The following is a 23,829-nucleotide window of genomic DNA, read 5'->3' on the forward strand; positions in this document are numbered from 1 at the left end:
TTTCGATACAGTGACTCAGTATATTCCTTCCATCTTCTTTTAATACTTCCTGGATCATTTAACATTCTGCCGAAAGCATCCTTGATTATAGCAACTCGGGGTGTGAATTTGTTCTTCAGTTCCTTGAGCTTCTTTAGAATCTTCAAATACAACAACTTACTATTGGGCCAGTAGGCAACATCTTGATAGATGGAGAAAGGATTGAGACTGTCAACAACTTCATCTTACTTGGACCCACAGTCAGTATACTTGGCACTAGTAGTCAGGAAATGAGGAGACATATTGCCCTTGGAAAGTCTGCAGTCAGGACCTCTTCAAATTATTGAAGAGTAGTAATGGTAGTTGGAGGACTAAGGTGCACTTTATTCAGACCACAGTCTTTTCAGTCAGTTGCTGTGTTGCTGAATAAGGATGACAGATGATTGCCTTTGAAATGGGGTTTTGGAGAAGAGTACTGAACATCCCATGGACTGGCAAAAGAACGAACTGATAAGTATTCAAGAAAGTGCAGCCAGAGTGCCCCTTTGAGGCAAAGATAATAATACTTTATCTCATATACTTAGGGCATGTTGCTAGAAGAAGTTATTATTCCTTGGAGAGGAACATCATGCTTAGAATGGTGGAAGGATGGAGAAATAAGTGGACCCTCAGCCATGACTGCAGCAATGAGGTCAAGTGTGTAATAGATTGTGAGGATGGAACAGACTTCAGATTTATTCTTCATAGGATGAATAGGTCATGCTCTACTTAATTGCACCTCCAGTACTGATGCTACATTTTTCTTCTTGAAGTCTGGTTTCTCAAATTATTTGTTCACCATAGAGTTGGAATAGTTGTGGAGAAAAGATACAGCCCTTATGCACACTTTTCTTGATTTTGTAACCATGCAGTGTTCCCTTGCTCTGTTTGGACAGCAACCCCTTGGTCTAGGTTTCGTCTGAACAGAACTAAGTGTTCTGGGATTCCCATTCTTCTCAACGTTAGCCATAATTTGTTATGGCACACATATTCCGGTGCCTTTGCCTAGTCAATAAAACACAGATAAACGTCCTTTTGGTGCTCTCTGTTTTCTGCCAAGATCTGTGTGACATCAGCAGTGATATCCCTGGTGCCACAGCCTCTTCGAAGTCCTGCTTGAATTTCTGACAGTTCAATATACTGCTCTAGGCATATTTTGCTTTCATGTGATATTATAATGATAATTGTTTGATAATTTCTACATTCTGTTGGATTCCCTTTTTTTTAAAAGGAATAAGAATAACTAGGCATCTTTTTCAGTCAGTAGGCCAGGTAGCTGTTTTCCAGATTTTCTAGCACAGCCTGATGAGCATGTCCAGGCCTGCATCTGTTTGTTGGAATATGTCAGCTGATATTCCATCAATTCCTGGTGCAACTTGAACTTCTTCCTTTATTTCCATTTGTTCTTATTCATTCACTGTTTCCTGAAGTGTTTCTATGTCATGCAGTTCTCTTTGGCACTCTTGTATTCTTATGCTTCCTGGATCATTGAAGATTTTGCCCATGGCAAGTTTGAAGTTGTTTTCATTTCTTTCAACTTAAGAAATGCTGAATGAGTTCTTTGCTTTTGATTTTCTAACTGGAAACACTTGCTACAGAATATCAAAGACTGTGATCATCAATATATATTACACCTCAGCATGAAGAAACAGAAATATTCATCACCAAGCCAGTAGGCAACAGTATGATAGAGTGTAAACAATATAGAAATTGTCAATGATTTAATCTTACTTGGATCCACAGTCCTTGATACCAGCAGTCAAGAAATTAAAAGATGACTCATACTCTGAAAATCTGCTGTCACAAATCTCACCTGAGTTCTAAAGAGCAATTTTTTTAAACTTAAAGACTAAGGTGTGCCTAACGCAAGTCATGGTCTTCTCAGTTGCTCGCTGTGCATCTAAAAGGTGGACAATGACTGAGGATGACAGAAGAATCAATGACTTGTGTTGTGGAATTGGAGAAGAGTACTGAATATCCCACAGAATGATAGAACAAACATTTCTCTTGGAGAAAGTGAAACTAGAGTGCTTTTTAGAAGCAAGTATGGTGAAACTTTATCTCACATACTTTAGGCATGTTGTTATGAAGGGCCAGTCCTTGAATCATCATGCTTAGAAAAATGGAAGGTCAGCATAAGAAAGCAAGGCCTTCAGCAAGATGTATTGACACAATAACTGCAGCAGTGGGCTCTGAAATGATGAGAATGTTACAGGATAAGACAGTTTTCACATCAGTTTTTCATAGGGTCATACTCAGTGCAAAGGCACATAGTGATAACAACAGTCTGTTGGATGAATTAGAAGTAGCAGATTTTTTAAAAATTTTTAAATGCATGTATTAAAACATGGGGAAGATCTTAATGAGAAATAGCAGAAAGAAATGACAGCTGTGTCTTAAATACACAAAAGGCACAGGAACATGAAATCAAGGTTTCAAAAACCCTCAAGAAAAAATTCATGTCTGGGCTTGTATTAAAGTTCATTTTCCTATAATATAATGAAGAAAGCAAAGCAACTTATATAAAAATTTTCATTTCTATTGTAGTTAATGTGTTGCTACATAACAGAATACCCTAAAAATCAGTAGTCTCTATAATGCTAAATAAGAGACTGTTACACACCTGTTCCAGCTTACTTTCATATTCTAAAGATGCAGTTAAGAATGAATCTCATTTATAACCTCCAGACCACCTGTGTTTAAATGAGTAACAGTAATGATCAGTTGTGTACATGCAAGAGAAGAGTGAGAATCCAATAGTAATGAAAGCAGGGAGCTGTAGTGGCTTGCTGGGTAGAAGAATCGAGCAGCTACTATGTGGCCCCTCCGTGGTGGTTGAAATCCAGCAAGGAGTCCAAGCGAGAAGGGTGAACAATCCTTCCATGTGTTGCACAGCCTCTGAAACCCCTCTAGAGGGTCGCTTGTGATTTGGTTCTGACATCACAGCAGTAAGTTTGAGGAAAGTTTTTTGTTTGTTTGTTTGTTTAATAAAATGAGTGTAGTTTCCTATATGTGAAATTAATAAGATAATAATTATCAAGTCATTGATCCTGTTTGACCATTTGCATTGCTTTAAACCCATTTGACGACCCAGAAATTAACTTTTTAAATGCTTCTCTAAAATTACCAAAGTGGAACTAATCATCACTCAGCTATTAACAGAAAGACTGGGAGACTAAACCTACCCAAGGACACCTCAGAAAAATGCTTGTTAGTCCCCTTCCAAAAGATCCCAGCCATTGAAAACCTCCAGCACACAGGCTAATTGTGTAGCCATGAGTCAGAAAAACTCAGTGATAACTGGTGTTTTAATTTTTACTGTCATATTAATAATAAGTCATGCAAAAATTAAGTCTTGCCTTTTCAGATTTTACATTCTGAATTTATGAACTTTCTTTTTCCATCTACTAGGTTAATGGTACCGATGCAGATTATGAATATGAAGAAATCACACTTGAAAGGGTAAAAACTATTCATTATCATAAGTTGTTATGCATCAATCTGTCTTAAGTATACTGCTCTTTCACATGGAATTCAAGAGAAATCTTTTTTGAAAGAATTATGTAATATATGTTACAGATAAGAAAATAGTTGTATTTTTAGAATGTGTTATTTTGCTGTAAGAACTTTTTTAAATACACTTTTTCTTTTTAAATAGTATTAGCTTTATAGAAAAGTTATATAGAACAGAGTTCCCATCTTACCTTGGCCTCTGTTTCCCCTATTGTTGACATCTTACATCATTATATACCTACTTAGCACTTATTGGCTGTTTTGTTATCTGACATTTCACATTCACAAAAATATTGTAAGATCTACTATCCACTTGTTTTCACATTGGTGATGAATATCTGACAATAATGAACACTGAGGTGTGAGGCAAGAGGGCTGTGATGGTTAAAGCATGTGTCCACTTAGCTGGCCACAGTTCTCAGGCAGTCCTCTTCTGTTTTGTGATCTGATGTCATCATCTTCCATTTTCACACAACAACATGGTCTTTGTAAACTAACCATGCCAATAAATGAAGAGTGGGTATAGATAACATCACTATTGATCTATTATTAACTATATCTTTTATTAAGATTTTCTTAGTTTTACCTAAATACTTTTTTGTGTTCCAGAATCCAATTCAGGATTCTATATAATTAGACAAGACTATAAAAAACGGGAATTCTGGTGGCTTATTGGTAAGGAATTGCGCTGCCAACTCAGGAGGACACAGTTTTTAACCATCATTTGTTCTACAAAAGAAGAATGGGCAGTTGCCTCCCATTTAATTTGCAACTTCTGAAAACCTGGAGATCAGCTGTGAGTCAGCTCTGAATGGATAGTACACAACAACCAAAATAGAACTTTAAGGTTATGATAGAAGATAACCTTATGTACATCTTATATTAGAATATAATTTAAAGAGTACGAATTTAGATTAATTGTTTTGTTAAGGTACATTATTAAGAATATCCTCTTAGATTCTTTTTTATATATTCAGGGATTTTTTTATTGGTATGTACTTTCATTTTACTTGGAGTAGCTCAGGTGGGACTCCATTCTATACTGCATTTTATTAATGGCCAACCATGTTTGGCCAGTATTTTTGAGACATATTCCACAGAATATCACAGGAAATTGACTATCTCTGTATTTATACTGGGAGTTCTAGTGGTGTGATAGTAAGGAGTTGCACTGCCAACGCAAAAGTACATGGTTCACATCTACCTTCTAAAGGAGAAGGATGAGTGGTAGTCTTCCCCAGCCCCACCCCCATGTGACATACTGCCTCTGAAAACCTGCTAGAGGGTCAGCTATGGGTCATTTCTGACTAAACAACAATATATAAAACAAAAATCCTAGATAATTATCTTTGAAGTAAAAAAAAAATGGGCTAAATGACTATCTATAGGCTGAACAGATTTTTGTACATGTCCTAAATTTTAAGTTACTTTTCAGCAAAAGCATTATTAATGTGTTGTACATGTTTTAAAACAGTGTTTTGTGACAAGTATTGTTGTATCTTTTTTTTTCCACAGTGTTTTTTTCCTTTCATTTAGTCAGAACAGTGAATGAATACCTGAGAAATTTGATGGCCTCATATAATTTGTTGACACTATTCTTGAGGCTCTTGTAACTCATTAGGGAACTCTACATGGCCCTAGTGGTAAGGAGTTGCGCTAAGTTGCACATAGTTGGAATCGACCAGGTGCTGTGTAAAATGAAGTCTTTGAGAACTTCGTTCTTTTCTCCATTTAGCTTTTTCCTCATCTGTCATATTGTTGTTGCCTGTTGGTCCAGTAGTGAAAGTTTTTGTTTCCTTGATGTTGAGTTATAATTCAGATTGAAGGATGTAGAGACTTCTGCGCTGAGTGTTTCAAGTTATCTCTTACTTCAAGCAAGATTGTATCATTTGCATAGCGCAGATTATTGAAGGGTCTTTTTCCTTTACTGATCCCGTATTCTTCATGTAGTTCCACTTCTCAAATTATTGCTCAGCATACAGATCAAATAGATATGGAGAAAGGATATAACCCTGATGCACACTATTGCTAATTTAAACCATGCAGTGTTCCTTAGTTTTGTTTGGACAGTTGCTTCTTGGTCTGTGTATAGGTTTCACATCATTACATATTCTGTCCTGGGTGAATGAGAGTGGTCAGTTTTCTTGCTTAAGTGTTTGAGAATTTTACATATATAAAATTACATCATCTGCAAATAGACATAGTTTTACTTCCTTATTGCCAATTTCAATACTTTTTGTTTCTTTTTCATAACTTGAATGCTCAAATGACTTCATACAATATTTAATAGGAGTGATGGTAAAGGACAGTGTGGCTCATTTACCATTGGCAAGAGAATGCCTTCAGCATCTCTCTACTAAATGTAAAGTTGGCTGTTTGTTTGCTATATATATGCATGCTTCTGATTATTTGGAAAAATTTCCTTTCTATTCCTAATTTGTTGAAGTTTTTATCCTGAAAAAGTGGTACATTTTGTTACATGTTTTTCCAGCATATATTGATATGATCATGTTTTTTTCCTTCTTTTATTGATGTGTGCTGGATTACATGGATTGGTTTTCTAATGTTGCTTCATCCTTCCGTACTTCGTGAGATATGGAATCCATTTAATCATGAAGAATGGTTTGGGGTTTTTTCCCCCCTATGGTGTTGATCAAACCGGGCTGCTCCTTGGAGGCAAGGATTCTAAGGCTCCGTCTGACATACTTTGGACATATTGCAAGGAGGGACAGGTCCTTGGAGAGGGACATCATGCTTGGTAGGGTGGAGGGACAGCGCAGAAGGGGAAGGCCCCTATAATATGGATTGTTTCAGTGACTGGGGTAATTGGGATGGGTGTGTCGGAGACAGTGCGATTGGCACATGACAGAGCAGAGTTTAGGGCTGTTGTACATAGGGTCACTATGAGTCGCAAGCGACTCGATGTCACATAACAACAACAACAGCATGGTGTTGATTCATTCTGTGGATTAGTTTTTTATTGAGAATTTCTTCATCTGTGTTAATGACAGATACAGGTTTATAATTTTCTTTTTAAGTCACCTGGATTTGGCTATGATTTTTTCATAGAGTAAATTAAAAACAATTCTTTTTCTGTCTTCTATAATAGTTTGCATAGAATTGGTATCAGACCTTTACTAAATTATTTGGCAGAATTCAGGTGATGTGTTCTGGGCCAAGATTAAAGTTTTTGTTAGTGTTTATTCTTATGGTCTGTTCAAGTACTTCTTTCATAATGAATGTTGACGTTGTCTACCTCTATATCTCTGTTTATCTGAGTTTTTCCAAAATATGTCTCTCTCCTTTGTTTTCAGATTGGTTGTAGTGTGGTTTCTCATAATATTTTCTTATTAGCCTATTTATTTTTGTTTGTTGTGATGTCATGCATTTCATTCCATATTAGTGTTATTTGCACCTTTTCCCTCCTTTGTTAGATTTTCCAGGATCTTGGCAACTTTAAGTCTTTGCAGTTTTTTATTTCTTTTCTATTTTTCTTTTTTTTTTCTTTTCTATTTTTCTGTTTTCTATTTATTTCTGTTCTTTATTAATCTCTTCTAGAGACTGTAGGCTTCCTTGATAGTCTTTTCTTAATTGTCAGAAGTGTTGGGTTAAGATGTTGATACTGATTCCTTCTTTTCTGGTGTGTAGAGTTTTTGCTGTAAATTGACACCTGAGTATTGCTTGTAGTATGTCCCAAAGACTGGTTTGTTGGGTTTTCATCTAAATTTCTATGAAGAATTGTTACTTCTTTTTAAAAAAATATATTCTGTTACCCACATAGTATTTAAGCAGGATCCTCTTTGATTTTTCCCTGTTGAATCTATTGTTAATTTTTCCATTGTATAGCAGTGTGATCTACAGAGATACTTTGTAATACTTTTTTTTTTACTTTATTGAGACTAACTTTGTGATCTAACAGGGGTCTGTTTTGGAGAATGTTCCATTTGTGCTGCAGAAGAATATATATTGTGTTCTTTTTGGGTGGAGAATGTTGAGTGTTTTTCTGGTTAGTTTGTACATCAACAGTGATGTATTGAAGTCCCCTGCTATTGTGGAGTTGTCTGTCTCACTCTTCAGATCTGTTAATGTTGTATTTCAGTCTCCTGAGAGACTATCATTGAGTATGTAGATATTAATTATACTCAGATTCTAATGCCCTTTGTTTTATGCTGTTTTTTGTCTTAAAGACTGTCTTATCTGAGATTAATATTATTGGCTGTTTTCTAATTTCCATTGGCTTGTTGAATTTTAGTCTGTCTTTGTCATTGTATTTAAACTATATCTCTTTTTATTTTTTTTTATTGTTATTAAACTGTATCTCTTAAAGCGAACATATTGGGGGGTCGTTTTTTTTATCCATTCTGTTACTTTTTTCTCTTGTGCATTAAATCTATTCTAATTCAGTATCATTATCTATAGATGTAATTATGGATAAGTATGGTTTTATTGCTGTTATTTTGTTATTCCCTAGTTTGATGTGCTGATTCCCTTATTCCGTCTGCTTTTCTATGCCACCTTCCTTTGTTGTTGTTGTTTTTAAATTATGGCATTCCTTATAATTATGTTTATTGCTGTTTGCTCTGTTATTTTCAAAGTCTTTATTGTTTTCCATTTTTTTACTTTGATGAGAAAGTTTGCTAATTTCTTAAAATTACCATGTGAGTTACTATTTTATTCCCAAATCTAAAACCATTCATTTTTACCTTGAAATCTCCTTAATATCTCGTCACCTAGAAGTTTTGTAACTACACTTGTTATTCTGTCCTCTGCATTTAGTTGCCCTCATTCACATAGTGATGCCAGTGGGTCTCTATTTCTAATGTCATGTACTTGATGTATTTCTGTGTCCAGGTTTGTTTCTGAATTATATCAGTTAATAGTGATTTTGGTTTGTTGTTATTCTTGACTCTAGGAGGAAAATGCTCCCTTTAGGTTTTCTTGGGTAATTGGTCTAATTTTCATGATTTCCCTTAGTTTTTGTTCATATGGACATGCCCTAATTTCACCATCATATTTAATGAATAATTTCTTAGAAATTATTTCAAGAAAATATTCAAAAATATTTCAAGAAAATCTTGAATTTTCTCTCCTTTGAAAATTTTATTACTGTCATCCTACTGTGTGTGCCCTTCCCCTCTGCCTGGTTTCTGCTGAGATCTAAGTTTCTCCTTTTTATCTTTAGTAGGCAGACTCTTCATTTTTGCAAAATGTTCTTTTTTGGATAATTTGATGGTGGAATATCTTAATGTTTTTCTTTGGGGGTTTGCTCAACTTCTTAAAAGCATGTTTTTGTGTGTTTCATAATACTTGAAAAGTTTCCTAGTAGCAAGTCTTCTGTTTTCTTTGTGCTTTTTCATTCTCTTCTTGTTTAGGAATTTCAAGCTGCATTAGTTACTCCTTATGATGCTTTCTACAGAATTCTTGCCCTTTTTTGTTGTTGTTGTTGTTGTTGTTGTTGTTGTTGTCTTCTGTCAGTTTGGTGTTAATGAACTCATCCTCCTGTCACTAATTCTGTATTCTGATTTTTCCTTTCTTCTCTTTTGTCTTTCCAAAGTATTCTTTGTCTAATTACTATTTTAGTCTTAATATTTTGGATTTCAGTTTGGTATTTTTTTTATTGTTTCTGAGCTTTCATGTATCTGTTTGATATTGCAAAACTACTGTATTATTTTTAAAATTTTGTGTATGTTTCCTCAATCTGTAGAAGACATTTAACTGTCATTTTGAATTCTTTATCAGGAAATCCCAGGGGCCTTTCTTTCCTCTGAAAAATGTATCGATTCTACATTTTGGTCATGTTTTTGTTCGGTCTTTTACTGATTTTGAGGGAACTGCCATCTGTCTGGTCAGCCATGTTTCCCAGAAGTCTGAGACTAGTAACTCATTTGAGATGGGAAAGAATATGCTTGGAAAAAAATTATTTCAAGAATTTAATTTAGGATAAATCATGGTCCAGTGGATATTTAGACTATTGAATAGTCCTGGTTATGTAATAAGTTTAGATATTATCTACTTATGCTTTTTATGTCGCATGAAAGTCAGAACTTTTTCTTGAGGATAAAAAGTATACAATTGCAGAGAAAAATTATCTTTAAACATTTTTGTAACAACTTTTTTCAGAGAAAATTATAAATTGTGTATATAGAAGAAATGTAGAGCTGTTCTGGATCAGTGTACTGCCAAGAAAGCTAATCATGGCTTTAAGATAGATTTCAGTATGGAAAAAATTTTGATTTTAGTTTTGAAATATATTAGGTAAATAAGCTCGGAATAGATAATAACTGTGACTTAGCATCTACAGTTTGATTGTTTTTAAAAATACTGGTGACAAAAGCAAACTGAAATAATAGTTTTACCTACCAATACATAATTACTCAGTAATTGCCATCAAGATGGAACCAACTCATTACTAACCTTCTGCTGGATATTTGATGATGTAAGTCTCACAGAAAGAGATTGTCTTTCTCCTATAGAGATGCTGGTTGATTGGAACCGCCAGAGAAGAGTGTCCTTTAGATTAGCAGTATAACTCCCTAAGGACTAAGCCATCACCACTCCCTCAAGAAATAACAACAGGTCATGGGGATTTTTTAGGAGAGATTTGTCATACTAATCATAGTATGTTCAGTATAAAAGAAAATTAAGCTAGCTTTGCAATCAAAGGATTTTTTTTAAAGAATCTTAGACTCGACTTTAAAAGAACTCAGTACATTTTCTTCAACCTTACCAGTCTCAGCAATAGTGCTGCTAAATTCTTCAGAAAGAAACAGCTTTTCCTTATGTAAGGGCATGTCTAGTTCTTAATTTAAAAATCTTCATATTTCTCACATGTATATTCATATGTCCCTGTGTTAGTTCATATTTTGGCCTTATAATGACAGAAAACCATCAGGAAAGAGAATTCCTCTTATGCTTTGGTGTGTTGATACCTTAAATATATAAAGTCCATATATTGTTTTCATAATTGTATGCAGTTTTAAATTTATTCCTTTTTCTCTTTCCAAACTCCATCTTAGAATTTTCTTTTCCTCTATCCCCAGGGGAATTCAGGGCTTGGCTTTAGCATTGCAGGAGGTACAGACAACCCACACATTGGAGATGACTCAAGTATTTTCATTACCAAAATTATTGCAGGGGGAGCAGCTGCCCAGGATGGAAGGTTGAGGTATGTTTTACATTTTATTTGTCACACTGAAACCGCATTGTATATTTTTCTTAAAGTAAACTGGATGTGTAGGATAAATACAAAGAAGAAACTATATTAGTAACTAACATATGGTGGATACTTAAACAACATTCATTCAAGTGAATGAATGAGATAATTATGCTCTAACCTGGTTTCTCTTCTTTTAGGAATTCAACATATTTAATAATCTTGGTTGCTAGCTTAAATGTTTGTGAGCAGATTTGTAAAATTGTTAGGTACCTTCCCAGAATGTTTTTTGTTTGTTTGTTTTTCTTCCTTTCAGAAACATTTATACAAATGTAAAGAAAGGGAGAGTGTATCTGAGTTTGTATCCCATACCAAGAAAAATAGAATATGAGCAAACTTTAAAAAAGATAAATTTTCTTACTTAAAGATCTGTGTACATCCTTGGAATCAACTCATAATTGACCCTCCATTTGATTTCCAAAGTTGTAAATCGCATTATGCTAATGGTAGATTTGCACAGCCAGAGAGGCATGGTCCTTGGACAGTACAGCTCTGTGAGCTGTGCTAACCAGAGCACACTCTGTTGTTGTTGTTATTGATTGCCGTCAAGTTCAGCACAACTCATAGCAACCCTATGAACAAAAAAGCCTTGAAGCCATTCTACAATTATCATTTCTCCAAGTTCGTAGAGTTTTCAGAGGCATGTTGTTTAGGAACTGGATGCCACTCTTGCTTCCAAACCTGTCTTAAACTGGGAGCTCTTCCAAACACTGTCCACCATGGGCACCCATTATGGCATTTGACCCCCAGTGGCACAAGAAGGTTCAGCATCACAGCAAACCCAGATTATCTCATTTCAGCAAACTGGCAGAGGAGTGCTGTACAACTTAGAAGAATATATATAGTCCTATATATAGACCCTATGAATAAAAGGCCTGAAGCCTTTCTATAACTATAATAGTTTCTCCAAGTTCTTAGAGTTTCCAGAGGCATGTGGTTTAGGAAATGGATGCCACTCCTACTTTCAAACTTGAATCAATCTTGAATCAGTCTGAGAGCTCCACCAAACATTGCCCACGATGGTTAGCCATTATGGTGTCTGGCACACCTGTGGCACAGTTCTTTCATCATGGCATTTGAAAACCAAATAGCACAAGCTTCAGTGTCACAGCAAACCCCAATTACCTCAGCACAGCAAATTGGCCAGAGTGCTGTATGACTTAAAAGAATGTTCCTCCAAAATACAGTAACAAGGGATTATCCCTCTGGCCGAACTTTTAAGTATAAGGGCCCCTCAGGAGGTCTTGTTGACTCTAAACAAGAGGCTTAAATAAAAATAACCAAACAATCCACACAGATCCTCATCCAAAAACAAGAACACTGTCTTACAGACTCCATCCAGTTCCAAAATGGAGACAAGGACTTTGGCATCGTTATATGTTGTTGAGTGCCATCTAGTACCAACCCTATAAACAAAAACACTGTTACCCTCCTTCTAAGTTCATAGAGTTTCCACATGCATGTTTAGGAAGTGGATACCACTCCTGCTTCCAAGCCTGCCTTAATCAGTAGGCTCTAGCAAACATTGTCAAGTAGATGAAAATATTATGACTTATTAAATTTAGTTTTACAATTTAGAAGATTTTGTAGAGTATTATTACCTTAGGTAATACCACTTTAGTACTTTTCCTGTTTCCTTGTTTATTTTATAAGACAGCAGTCTGACCATTTTAAGGTTAAGGGCTTATATGGTCTGTTTAAATAAGCAACCTATTTTAAAATTCTTGGCACCTTAAGTAGCTTTCAGTTTCTTTAGTTCTCACTAAATGTGATAGGTAGTAAATTAATTAGATGTAAGAATGAGTAATTTGATCATTCATGTGAATGTTAACATTTACATCATATATCTGTCATTGTGTATTTGTGCCACTTATGTGAAATTACTGTTGTGTTCCATTTGTTCACAAAAATCATGACACTGACTTTTAAGAATTACTCTTGAATGTAGAATTTCTTTCCTCAAGGGGAAGTTAATTAGATATGCAAATTGTGAACCAAACCCTTTGAGGTAATTGATTACTAGGACTGTGTAGTATGAAAATACATACTAGGCCTGAAGTTTTATATATTTTAGTATTGTTGCATAATCTTGGTAGAGGAGAAATTAAAAAGGATTTCTTTTAAGAGTGATTTTACAAATAAAACTCTTTCCTGAGGGGGGCGGGAGAAAACTAGTTAGTATCAAATCTTATCTGAATAATTTCAGTTGTGTTTTGTTTCCTCATCTTGCCCAGTTTAAGGTGATGACCTAATTTTTTTTTTCTTAATGGAATGACACCTGGCAGTAGAAACTGGTAGGGGGAAAGGTTCAAGCTAAGCCAGGCTTTTAAAAATATGTTACCATGTCCAATTAAGGTAAGTTATTTCCACAGGAAACCTTTTAATTCAGTGGCCTAATTATTAATAAACTATGGTGGAGGGTCAGCTATGTGTTGGATTTGACAGCATATACCACCACAATTATTAATATGTATAAAAATTTTAAAAACCTTTATTCTTTTAGTTCTTCTCTGATGGCATAGTCCATAGGGAGTTGTGCTTGCTAACCCAAAGAACACTGGTGATTGATCCCCAGTGGCTCTCTAGGACGAAGATTGGCTCTCTGCCTGTGGGATTTACAGTCTCCAAAAACCCACTGGAGGGTCAACTTTGAGTCTGTTCCAACTCAGGTGGAGAAGGTACCAGTTTTGCCAGTTAACTAATTTGTCGTGTTAAACTAGTTAGTCTATCTGGGCTTCACTTGCCTTTTATTTTAATCATATCTCTGTTCCTTAGGTAGCTTTGGAAAAGTTAGGTAGACTTTGTGCATCATCTCTAGCTGGAATCTGGGAGTTTGCAAGCAACACACACACACACACACACACACGTTGCAAGCAAACACACACACCCACACCCCCTCCTTTACATACTGTTTTAATACACCAACAAAAAAGTCTTTATTATTTTTCCCCCTCAGAGTCAATGACTGTATATTGCGAGTAAATGAAGTAGATGTTCGTGATGTGACACATAGCAAAGCAGTTGAAGCGTTGAAGGAGGCAGGATCTATAGTACGATTATATGTAAAAAGACGGAAGCCAGTATCGGAAAAAATAATGGAAATAAAGCTCGTTAAAGGTCCTAAAGGTATGTGATAAATCAGACTAATTATCAAGGAAGAAATCTCAGAGTTATTTATAATACATGTTCTAAGCTGGACAGTACTGATGAGTTCTGCTGAATTTGTGAATATAGTTTTTGTATTATTTCTGCTGAATTGTAAGTAGAATGTCTGTATTGCTACTAAGATTACGGCCTTTTGAAAGTTTTTGTTAGTCTATATTCTTTACATGCTTTTTACTGCTGTGATCATAAATAAATTTTATTACTTATCAAGGTGGGGGTAAGACTGGAAAAAACTGGATAAATTGTATATACTGCACTGAAACAGATGAGGGACTGAATAATTTAAAAGCAATGTATGATAGGGTATTATGGTTATCACAAGAGTCCACAATTAAGGTTGCATAGTAGAATGTACTTGGGGAGGTGGGAGGGGTGTGGGGGGATTGTGTACCAGGGAGGGAGTCTTTCTTTTACTTTTGAAAGAGAGGAGCGAACTGGGGGGCGGGGGGGAGAGGGCTGGCGGGGACAGAAGTGCAGCAATGAATGAATGGAAATCCAAATTCTCTGTAAATGTTTTTTTTTATTTAAAATTTTGATGTTTTTATTAAGTGTGGTTGAGTACAATTCATAGTAGCCCTGTGAACAACCTATCAGAAAATTGTCCAGTCCTGGTCCATCCTCACAATCTCTGGCAGGGTCAAGCCCATTGCCTCAGTCACTGTGTCAGCCTACCTGGTTAAGGGACTTTCTCTCTTTCACTGCTCCTCCACCTTCCTAAGCATGATGTCCCTTTCCAAGGAATTAATTTTAATGTTGTTGTGTGTCATTGAATCAGAACTAAGTTGGACCGTACAACAGGTTTTCAGAGGCCGAATATTGCATAAGAAAAGATTGCCCAATTTTGTCCCTTGGAGCATCTGATGGATTCAGACTGCTTTCCTTTGCGTTGATAGTGCAACTCCTTACCACTAAACTGTCGCTTTTAAAAATAGGGTACAAAATCTACATGTTTGTAAGCCAGTTTGTTGCTCTTTTTATGACGTACCATTGTGTGAAAGACAGTTAACATTAAAAAAGCCTAAATATTCCTTGTCCTTGAACTTTGAAGTCAAGTACAGTGTTGATACTAACTTATAATCATCCTTCTACAAAATACCTTAAATGTAGTTCCACAGGCTAGTTTAAAAATCCAATATGGGTGTGGCTAGTTTCAAAGTATATATGGGTGTGTGAGGAGCAGTTTCTTCTCTAGTGAGGACTGTTAAGATGTGATCTCTGAATTGTAGTATTTAGAATAAATGGAAATATTTCTTTTAATATGAGGCATCAGGGGAGAGTTAGAATTCCCAAAGTTCAATAACAGCAAAAGAAACAAGAGACATGAGCATCTACTCAGTATTGAAAGCATGTTACTTATGAATTACAAGGATTCTTTAACAAGTTTGTAATTTGAAATATTAGAAAAAGAATAAAAATACCATTTCCAAAGCCTGTTCTGGTAGTAAACACTACCAGTGGATAATTTTCTCAATTATTTTAGTCTTCTGATGGTATGAAATAAGTTGCTAAGAAAAGCACTTATGGTTGAAGCAAAATTTTTTTCTCCATTATTTTACATTGTCTCTTTATACTTACACATTTGTCTATTTATGATGAGATTTCAGGACTTGGTAAATCAGTTTTATGTATGATGAATAATTTTTAGAAGTGTATAACTTTTGGTGTGTTTCTATTTATAATAGGGCACTCTGATGGCATAGGGATGGAATAGGGAGATGCCCAGAGGTAGTGTCTGTTCAACACCAGCACCTCCTTGAGAGAAAGAATGAGCAGTCTTCTCCTTTGCAGTTTACCACCTCTGAAAATTCTCTGGAGGGTCAGCTATGAATAGTTTCCAACATAGAGACAATGAATTTGAAAATTTATAATAGTGACTTGTTGCAGAATTTATAATAGTGTTTTAAAAGTTGATTGCTAAATAGATCAATTCCATTTTTAAGATGAATGTAATAAAAGTATCTCATTTTATTTTTACCCTGAGCTTAAGTTGACATTTAACATTGAAAATCTAAAACTACTGTTTTCCATGCAGGTCTTGGGTTCAGTATTGCTGGAGGTGTTGGAAATCAGCATATTCCTGGGGATAATAGTATCTATGTAACCAAAATCATTGAGGGAGGTGCAGCCCATAAAGATGGCAAACTTCAGATTGGAGATAAACTTTTAGCAGTAAGTATAAGCAGCCTTTTCATCTTTCTGATGCCTATTTTTTCCTAACAGACTTCAGAATTTCTGCATGATGTTATTAGGTGTCATTTAGTCAGTATGATGCAGAGTGACCTTCAGAGTGAACATCAGATTTGCACCTTGTTCTATCCACACACTTGAATCGGTTGCTACTGCCATCTCTGTATCATTCCATCTTGGGGAATGTCATGTTCTCCTTTGCCATCCCACCGCCTTTTCAAGCATGGTGGCCTTCTCCAGTGAATAGCCTCCCCTAAGACCATACCCAAAGTATTTGAGACAAAACTTCACTATCCTTGTCTCCAAGGAGCACTCTACTTACACTTTGTCTAAGACATATCTGTCTGTTCTGTTAGCAGCCCATGGGATATTGAGTACTCTTTTGCAGCACAACAGTTCAAAGGAATCAGTCACTCTTCTGTCATCCTTTTTCATTGTTCAGCTCTCAACAGCGTAGGAAGTGATTAAAAACACCCATGATCTGCATCAGGTGCATCTTCTCAAATTAACAACATTGTTCCTCAGTAATTTGGAGAGGTCCCTGACTTCAGATTTTCCCAATGCAGGACATCTTCTGACTGCTGATAACCAAGTGTATCAATTGGGGATCCAAGTAAGATAAAGTCAATGACAGTTTCAGTCTTTTCTCCATCTTATCTTTATGTTGCCTGTCAGTCCAATGTTGAGAATTTTTGTTTTCTTGTCGTTAAAATGCAGTTCATAATGAAGTCTGCAGTGTTTGATCTTCTCCTCCTCAGTCTCAGCAAGCAAGTTTGTGTCATCTCCATACCAAAAGAATAGTGACCCTGTGAACATCAGATGTCAACCCTGCCTTGTCCTCACAGTCTCTGACACATTTTAACCCATTGCTGCCATCACTGTATCAATTCACTTTGTAGAGGATCATCTCCTTCCCTGTCCCTCCACTTTTCCAAGCATGATTACCTGGAGCCCTGATGCCACATCCCTCTTTATAGCATCCAACTTCTTGAATAATTTGCTCAGCATACAGATTGAATAGAAATATAGAGAGGATATAGCTCCAGCACACACTTTTCTTCATTTTAAACCATGTAATGTTCCCTTGCTTGATAGGCACAACAGCGTCTAGGTATAGGTTTCACATGAGCACAGTTAACTGTTCTGGAATTCCTTTTCATTTTAATGTTAGCCATAATTTGTTAGGATCCACACAGTGAAACTGCCTTTCACTCATAAATAAAGCCCAGATAGACATTAGTCTGGTATTCTTGGCTTTCAGTCAGCAGCCATCTGACATTGCAGTAATATCCCTCATGCTATGACCTTGTTAGTACAACTTAGACTTCTGGCAAGTCCCTATCTGTGTACTGTTTTAGTCATTCTTTAAATGACGTTCAGCAGTCTTTTACTTGCATGTGATATTAGTGATATTGTTCAATAATTTCTGAATTTTCTGTATAGAAAATTTTCCATAATGAATATTAATCTGGAAAATGATTCTGGCTATGTTTCTATTTGCCACTTTCCTGCCTTCTCTCACTATTCCTCTCTCATTTGGTTGTTTTGGTTTTTTCCCCCCTTCTTTTTATTAACTATTGAATTGGGCGTGCCAATATATAGAATTTATCTCATAATTCTTTTATTGATTCATTATCATTAGACTCTTAATGAAAATTTGTTTTCACGTAATTCTTCTTTATGACATGAAAATTAGTTAACCCAGGCCAAGAATTAGAATTGTGTCTCTTTCCTTTGCTTTTAACATTTTGCCTAATTATATGTTAATGTTGTTGTTAGATACTGTCCAGTCAGAACAGACCCTTAGTTGACAGTCCAGTGAGTTTTTAACAGCAGTAAATCATACAGGGCATGATTGCTCCTCTTTATCCCACAGAGCAGCTAGTGGATTTGAACTGAGTAGCATTGGGTTGGCAGCCCACCTCCTTACCACTAGACTACCAGAACTCTACTTAATTATAAACATGTGCCAAAATATTTTGAGTGGCACTTGTTTTAAAAATTTCTTAAATTATTATGCTGTATGTTATCTTTTTATACTTTTTTAACGCAATATATCTTGTCCTTTTTACTCAAAGTTTTATAGAGGTTAGCCCTCTTTTTTCTTAGAGCTGCATGAACAGCATTTATTCATCTTTCAATCAGTAATTATTCACTTAGAACATGAAGAAAAGTTTTATGTTGTAGTTTAATTGGGAAATGTGATCCCAGCAATTCAAGAGTGAGTGAAAATGGATTGTGAGAAAGGGAATGATAGAAAACCAGTATAAGATTCTATATTCATGAGCTGCCTGTAATTCACAGTAAAATCTGGACAGTTTCTTAGTAAGACAGTCTTCAGGCAAGTAAATGATAGAGAACATTGGGATTTATGACCTGCCCTTTTTTAGTCTTTCGTCTCTTGTTAATCAGAATGTGCTACTTGGGGATTAACTGTGCATAATTTAGGCAAGTGTTAAGGAGGCCAGCTCCCACACACTGTGGCCCAGCACTTTACTTGAACCCCAAAAGAAAAGAACTAGAGCCTCAGTGACCTGAACAGGTCAGAAATGAGCTCCCAAGATGTTGCGCTCTCACAGTATGGAACATGTGCACCATGCTCTAAAACATCTTGAGAGAGCGGTCTCGTAAGAGACCAGGTGAGCGCAGTAGTAGCAGCTAGCCAAAGTGAAAAGCCAATGGTCTCAAGTGAATCTGAGGAAGCACATGAAGCTAATTTAGTATTGTGCAGAGTTGAGTTATATTTGAATTCATATTACTAGGAAAAGTTGCTATATTTTCTGGTGATCATGTACAAGGATTTCATTTGAATGTTTATCTAAGAGCAGAGTTGGGTCAATGGGTATGTTTTTAGTAACATAAATAAAATCCAGCTTTTTTCCAGACCACTTGTAAAAATTCATACATCAGCAATATCTCAAATGTTTCTTTTGTTTACACCTCTTATTGTAGCTTAAGAGGCAAACGGATTATTTTGAGCTAATGATGGGAAAGAGAACGGAGCAGACCTTGAAATAGTTTTTCTAAGTTTGCACACTACTCACTCTCCTCAAGCTGCAGCCCACTTCCAACACCCACTGTCATCCTCCTACACACACAGAGCAATTCCAAACAAGCTTTTGTCTCCATTGGATTTCTCTCTCTCTTTTTTTTTTAATTTCTTAAATGTTATGTTTTCCTTTATAGGTTCTCCATGAGGGTAGGGAACTGGTAAGCTGCAGATTAACCATATTGGCAAGCTTCTTAAAATCTACTTAGTAAAGCTTTTCTTACCATAACTCTTGAAATAGTTCAGTTCTTACCCACAGTCCAAATTAATTTATCAGGTACTTGACATACTTTTATCATTCTTCAAACATCATTCATTTTGCATAACAGTCACTCTTTACCTCATGCTGGGCTTGTATTCACTGGTCAATTCTCATTTTTCTTTACTGGTGCCTCCATATCTCCCTAACTTCTTTCATCTGGTCTCAAATAATCCACAATTTGACTATTTATAGTAGAAGTAAAACTTTCACTTGAGTGTGTCAAAATGGCAAATCTTTATACCCGTTGACTTAGCAGTTCTGTTTCTGAAGAAAGCTGTGTATATGTTATCCACAAAAAAGATGTTTACTTGGGTTTTATTGACTATGCCGGGGTATTCCACTGTATGAATCATAATACATGGTGGATAACAATAATTGGCATTATACGAAACATAAATTGAGAAGCAGTGTTTCAAATAGAATGGGGATACTGCATGGTATAAAATCTGGAATGGTGTTCATCAGGATTGTACATATTTCTCCATTCCTATTCAGTCTGGGTGCTGAGCAGATAATTTAAGAAGCTGGACTTCTGTGAGGAAGAATATGGCATCAAGATTAGAGGAAGACTCTTTAATAACTTCAGTTTTGCAGCTGACACAGCCTTGCTTGAAGAATATAAAGAACAGAGATTACAGTTTTCAGTATGGATTTTAAGCTCAGCATCAAGAAAACAAACATGATAGATGGAGAAAAGATCAAACTGTCAATTACTTCATCTTACTTGGATCCACAGTCTACATCCATGATAACAGCAGTCAGGAAATAAAATACACGCCACACTGAGGAAATCTGCTGTCAAGGACTTCTCCAGAGTGCTAAATAGCACGGACTTCAGTTTAAAGTACTGTGCTCCTGATCCAAGTCTTATTTTCAGTTGCTTCCTGTGCATCTGAAAGTTGGATAATGAATAAGGACAACAAAAGAAGAATCAGTACTTTTGAATTGTGATGTTGGAGAAGAATACTTTATGGACTTGAAAAAGAACAAACAAGTCTGTCTTGGAGGAAGTGTAATCAGGGTACTCCTCAGAGGCAAGGGTCATTGAAACTCCATCTCCTTTACCTTGGGCATGATGTCAGGAGAAACCAATCCCTGGAAAGACTACATGCTTGAAAAAGTAGAGTCCATGAAAGAGAGGAAGACTCTCAACAAGATGGATTGAAACAGTGACTGTGACAGTAAACTTGAGGGATTGTAAGGATGGTGTGAGATACAGCAAGGTTTTGAGCTTGACAACACCTTTATGAATTTCTCACTCATTGTCCTCGAGTCAGAATTAACTCATAGCTAGCTAATCCATTAGGTTTCCGAGGTTGTAAATGTCTAAATCCCGTGGGAAGAGATCACCCATCTTTTTCCCTTGGGGCTCCTGGTGGATTCAAACTGCCAAGAGAGGTGCAGCCATTTTTATTGTGTGCCGTTGCATCGCCTGCAACTCACAGTGACCCTGTGTATGTACATGAGCTCTGAACCCTGCCCTGTCCTGAGCCAGTCTCGTTGTTTCTGACAGACCTCATCCCATTTCTCCATTGACTGAGTCAATCTATCTTTTCCTGGGTCTTCCTCTCCTATGCTGTCCCTCTACCCTCCCAAGCACAGCAGTACAGTTTCCTATTGACTGTCACACCAGAGCTCCCTAGTGTCCATCTTAGCGAAGAAAATTGGATATTTTCTTTCTACACATACAGCAACTGAAAAGGAATTCTTTAAGTGGTCTTTGGGATTTTTCTTTTAGGTGAATAGTGTATGTTTAGAAGAAGTTACTCATGAAGAAGCAGTAACTGCCCTAAAGAACACATCTGATTATGTTTTCTTGAAAGTGGCAAAACCTACAAGTATGTATATGAATGATGGCTATGTACCTCCTGATATCACCAACTGTAAGTCTGCTTATATTTAAGCTCTTACCTTTATGCACTTTAATGAACAATTGTCACTGTAAAATTTAAGAACTATATAAAAATATTTTTAAGAGATAAACATATTAACCTAATAAGTAAAAATTTCTTTTAAATCAGAATTTTTATAGTTCTGTTTCCTCTTACCTATTTTGTAACAATATTTTCTTTTAGTATTAAACTCAATTGTAAATAATAGTCACTAAAGAGTATTTGCAAATAATGTAGCATCCTAATTTGTTTTGTTTTAGATGGAGCACAAATTTTTATTAAAATATGTAATTCTGATGTATCTGATACAGTTGAATCATGTACTGTATTTGAGAGACACTAAATTTTAAATATGTCTAAAACTTAAGGCTTTTCAGAATTCATGTGTAATACTTCTGTGGTCTTAGCTATATGAAAACAGAAGTTATCTTTCTCCTTCAAGCTCTTGGTTGATTGCCTAACTGTATTTGTGTAAAATTCAATTTTGTTGAGTAGAACTGAATTTATATTATTATAGTAAATAAATGCTTTTAAAGGGAGCAGTGATAACTTAGTGGCAAGGAATCCCACTGCCAACCCAAAGGCAGGAGGTTCTAATCCACCCTGGAGAGAGGCAGTCTCCTCTCATATAATTTACAGCCTCTGAAAACCTGCTGAAGGATCAGCTATGACTTGGTTCTGATTGACTCAGTGAAACACAGCGAAAGTTTCATTTTTTATTAGCAGAGTGGTGTTTTTCTTTTTATGTGCAAACTAAAAAATACTTAAATGTATGTTCAGGTATTTTGTGTTGGTTGAAAATGAAATCTTTTACTTGTTCTGTGCAATGATAATATTAAAAGTCATGTGTGAGATCTTAAATGTTATTGTTCATAATCTGCTTTTTGAAGTATTTGCTTTAGAATGTATAGAATTTTCGAAATACTGATGAGTATATATTTTGCATATAAATATATTATCAGTATTTCAGTTTTAAAACTCAAATTTCATTACCATCTCTAATCAGACTAATACAATATTTTGACATTTTTATATTATCCTCCAGTAATACATCTTTATTATCTGCTCGTTAGTTTATTAAATAATGTGAGTACATTATTTCTTTAATAGTATTCAGCTTCTCTAAGTAACAAGGATAGTGTCTATTTTTTATGTGTCAGAGGAAAATATTTTACTATTTAATTAACATTTTTATGTTCATTAATTTGTAGACTATAATGAAAGCTTTATGTTATTTGTGTTATATGCAGATTTACTAGTAATTTATTTATTTCCAATATCAATCTCATTTTGAGTTTTGTCTATATGTTTAAGAAAACCAAACACACAAACTTATTCTACAAATTGAGAATTGGTGCCCTAATTGCAGCCAAATACACAAATAGCTGGACTCCTGCTAACAGAACTGGCAAAAACTATTGCTTTTCTGTTGCATTGTCCCTTACATATATAAGAATATGGCATGAAAAATTGAAAGATTTAAAAAAAAAAAAAAGAAAAGTTGAAAGATTTAGTCTTGTGTAGTATTTAAGGAATCATATCAACCTTATACATAAGAGCAAAAGGGGGTCAAATCCTATGTCATCCTCATGATGATGACTGTGTGACTCCATCATTGTGGCAGTTGTGTCCATCCATCTCATTAGGATTTCCCTAGTTTTCACAGACTCTCTGTTTTAACATTTATGTTGTCCTTTTCTAGGAATTGGTTTTCTTTATGTTTCTAAAGTAAACAAGTTGAGGTCTGGCCATTCTCACTTCTTAGGAGCATTCTGGTTGTGTTTCTTTCCAAGACTTACTTGTTATTTTGACATTTCACCCCTGTTGACTTTTCTTCATCCGCATCTCAGTTCAAGTGTATCAGTAATTCTTGTCTTCATTTTTTTATTGCCCAGCTTTTATATATATATGAGCTGATTGATAGATCATAGGGTGCGATCAAGCACACCCTAGCCATATAAGTGATATCTTTACAGCAGATTTGTGCAGTCCAATAATACATCTCTTGATTTCTCTACTCCTACTTTTAGTTTCATAGACACTAGTAGTCAATCTGAATGGGATAAATTACTGACAACTCTGGCTTTTTAAATTATCATTCATCTTGATACTGTTTATCAGTTCAGTTGTGAGAGTTTTTGTTTTCTTCAGAATCAGGAATAATCTATACTATGAACTGTGATCATTGATCTTTACTAGTAAGTACTTTAAGTTGCCTTGCGTCTCAGTCACGATCCAGCAACATTCCATGTCTTCTTCTGAGTCTTGGGTAAACTTATAGGTTCAAGGTAGGTCCCTGCCACTGTACAGCTACAGTCATGTTCATTATCTTAAGCAGAATGTTGCTGCTGTTGTTTTTAGGTAAATCTATTTCATCATTTGTCTTCTCCTTTTCTTCCTCCTTTCTTATTGGCTAAACTCGACATTCATTCCACCTTAACTCTGCTGTCTTCTTCATATATGCTTTCAGAAAGGAAAACAATTACTCGAGTAAAGCACAGAATTTTACTGTTTACATAATGACCTTATG

General features: G+C 35.6%; 1 protein-coding gene across 8 annotated transcripts in view; it reads left to right on the forward strand.

Moving 5' to 3' along the window:
- Positions 1-23,829, forward strand: part of DLG1 (discs, large homolog 1 (Drosophila)) — a 266,080-nt gene that overhangs the window by 150,982 nt on the left and 91,269 nt on the right. For all 8 annotated transcript variants that reach the window (XM_006884182.1, XM_006884180.1, XM_006884183.1 and 5 more), the window contains 5 exons: positions 3,430-3,480; positions 10,572-10,696; positions 13,701-13,870; positions 15,942-16,078; positions 21,146-21,290. In XM_006884182.1, coding sequence (XP_006884244.1) covers positions 3,430-3,480; positions 10,572-10,696; positions 13,701-13,870; positions 15,942-16,078; positions 21,146-21,290 — 628 coding nt within the window. The remainder of the gene's footprint in view (positions 1-3,429; positions 3,481-10,571; positions 10,697-13,700; positions 13,871-15,941; positions 16,079-21,145; positions 21,291-23,829) is intronic.

This window comes from Elephantulus edwardii, unplaced genomic scaffold (assembly GCF_000299155.1).
Source record: "Elephantulus edwardii isolate Elephantulus edwardi_28Jun2011 unplaced genomic scaffold, EleEdw1.0 scaffold00032, whole genome shotgun sequence".
NCBI lineage: Eukaryota > Metazoa > Chordata > Mammalia > Macroscelidea > Macroscelididae > Elephantulus > Elephantulus edwardii.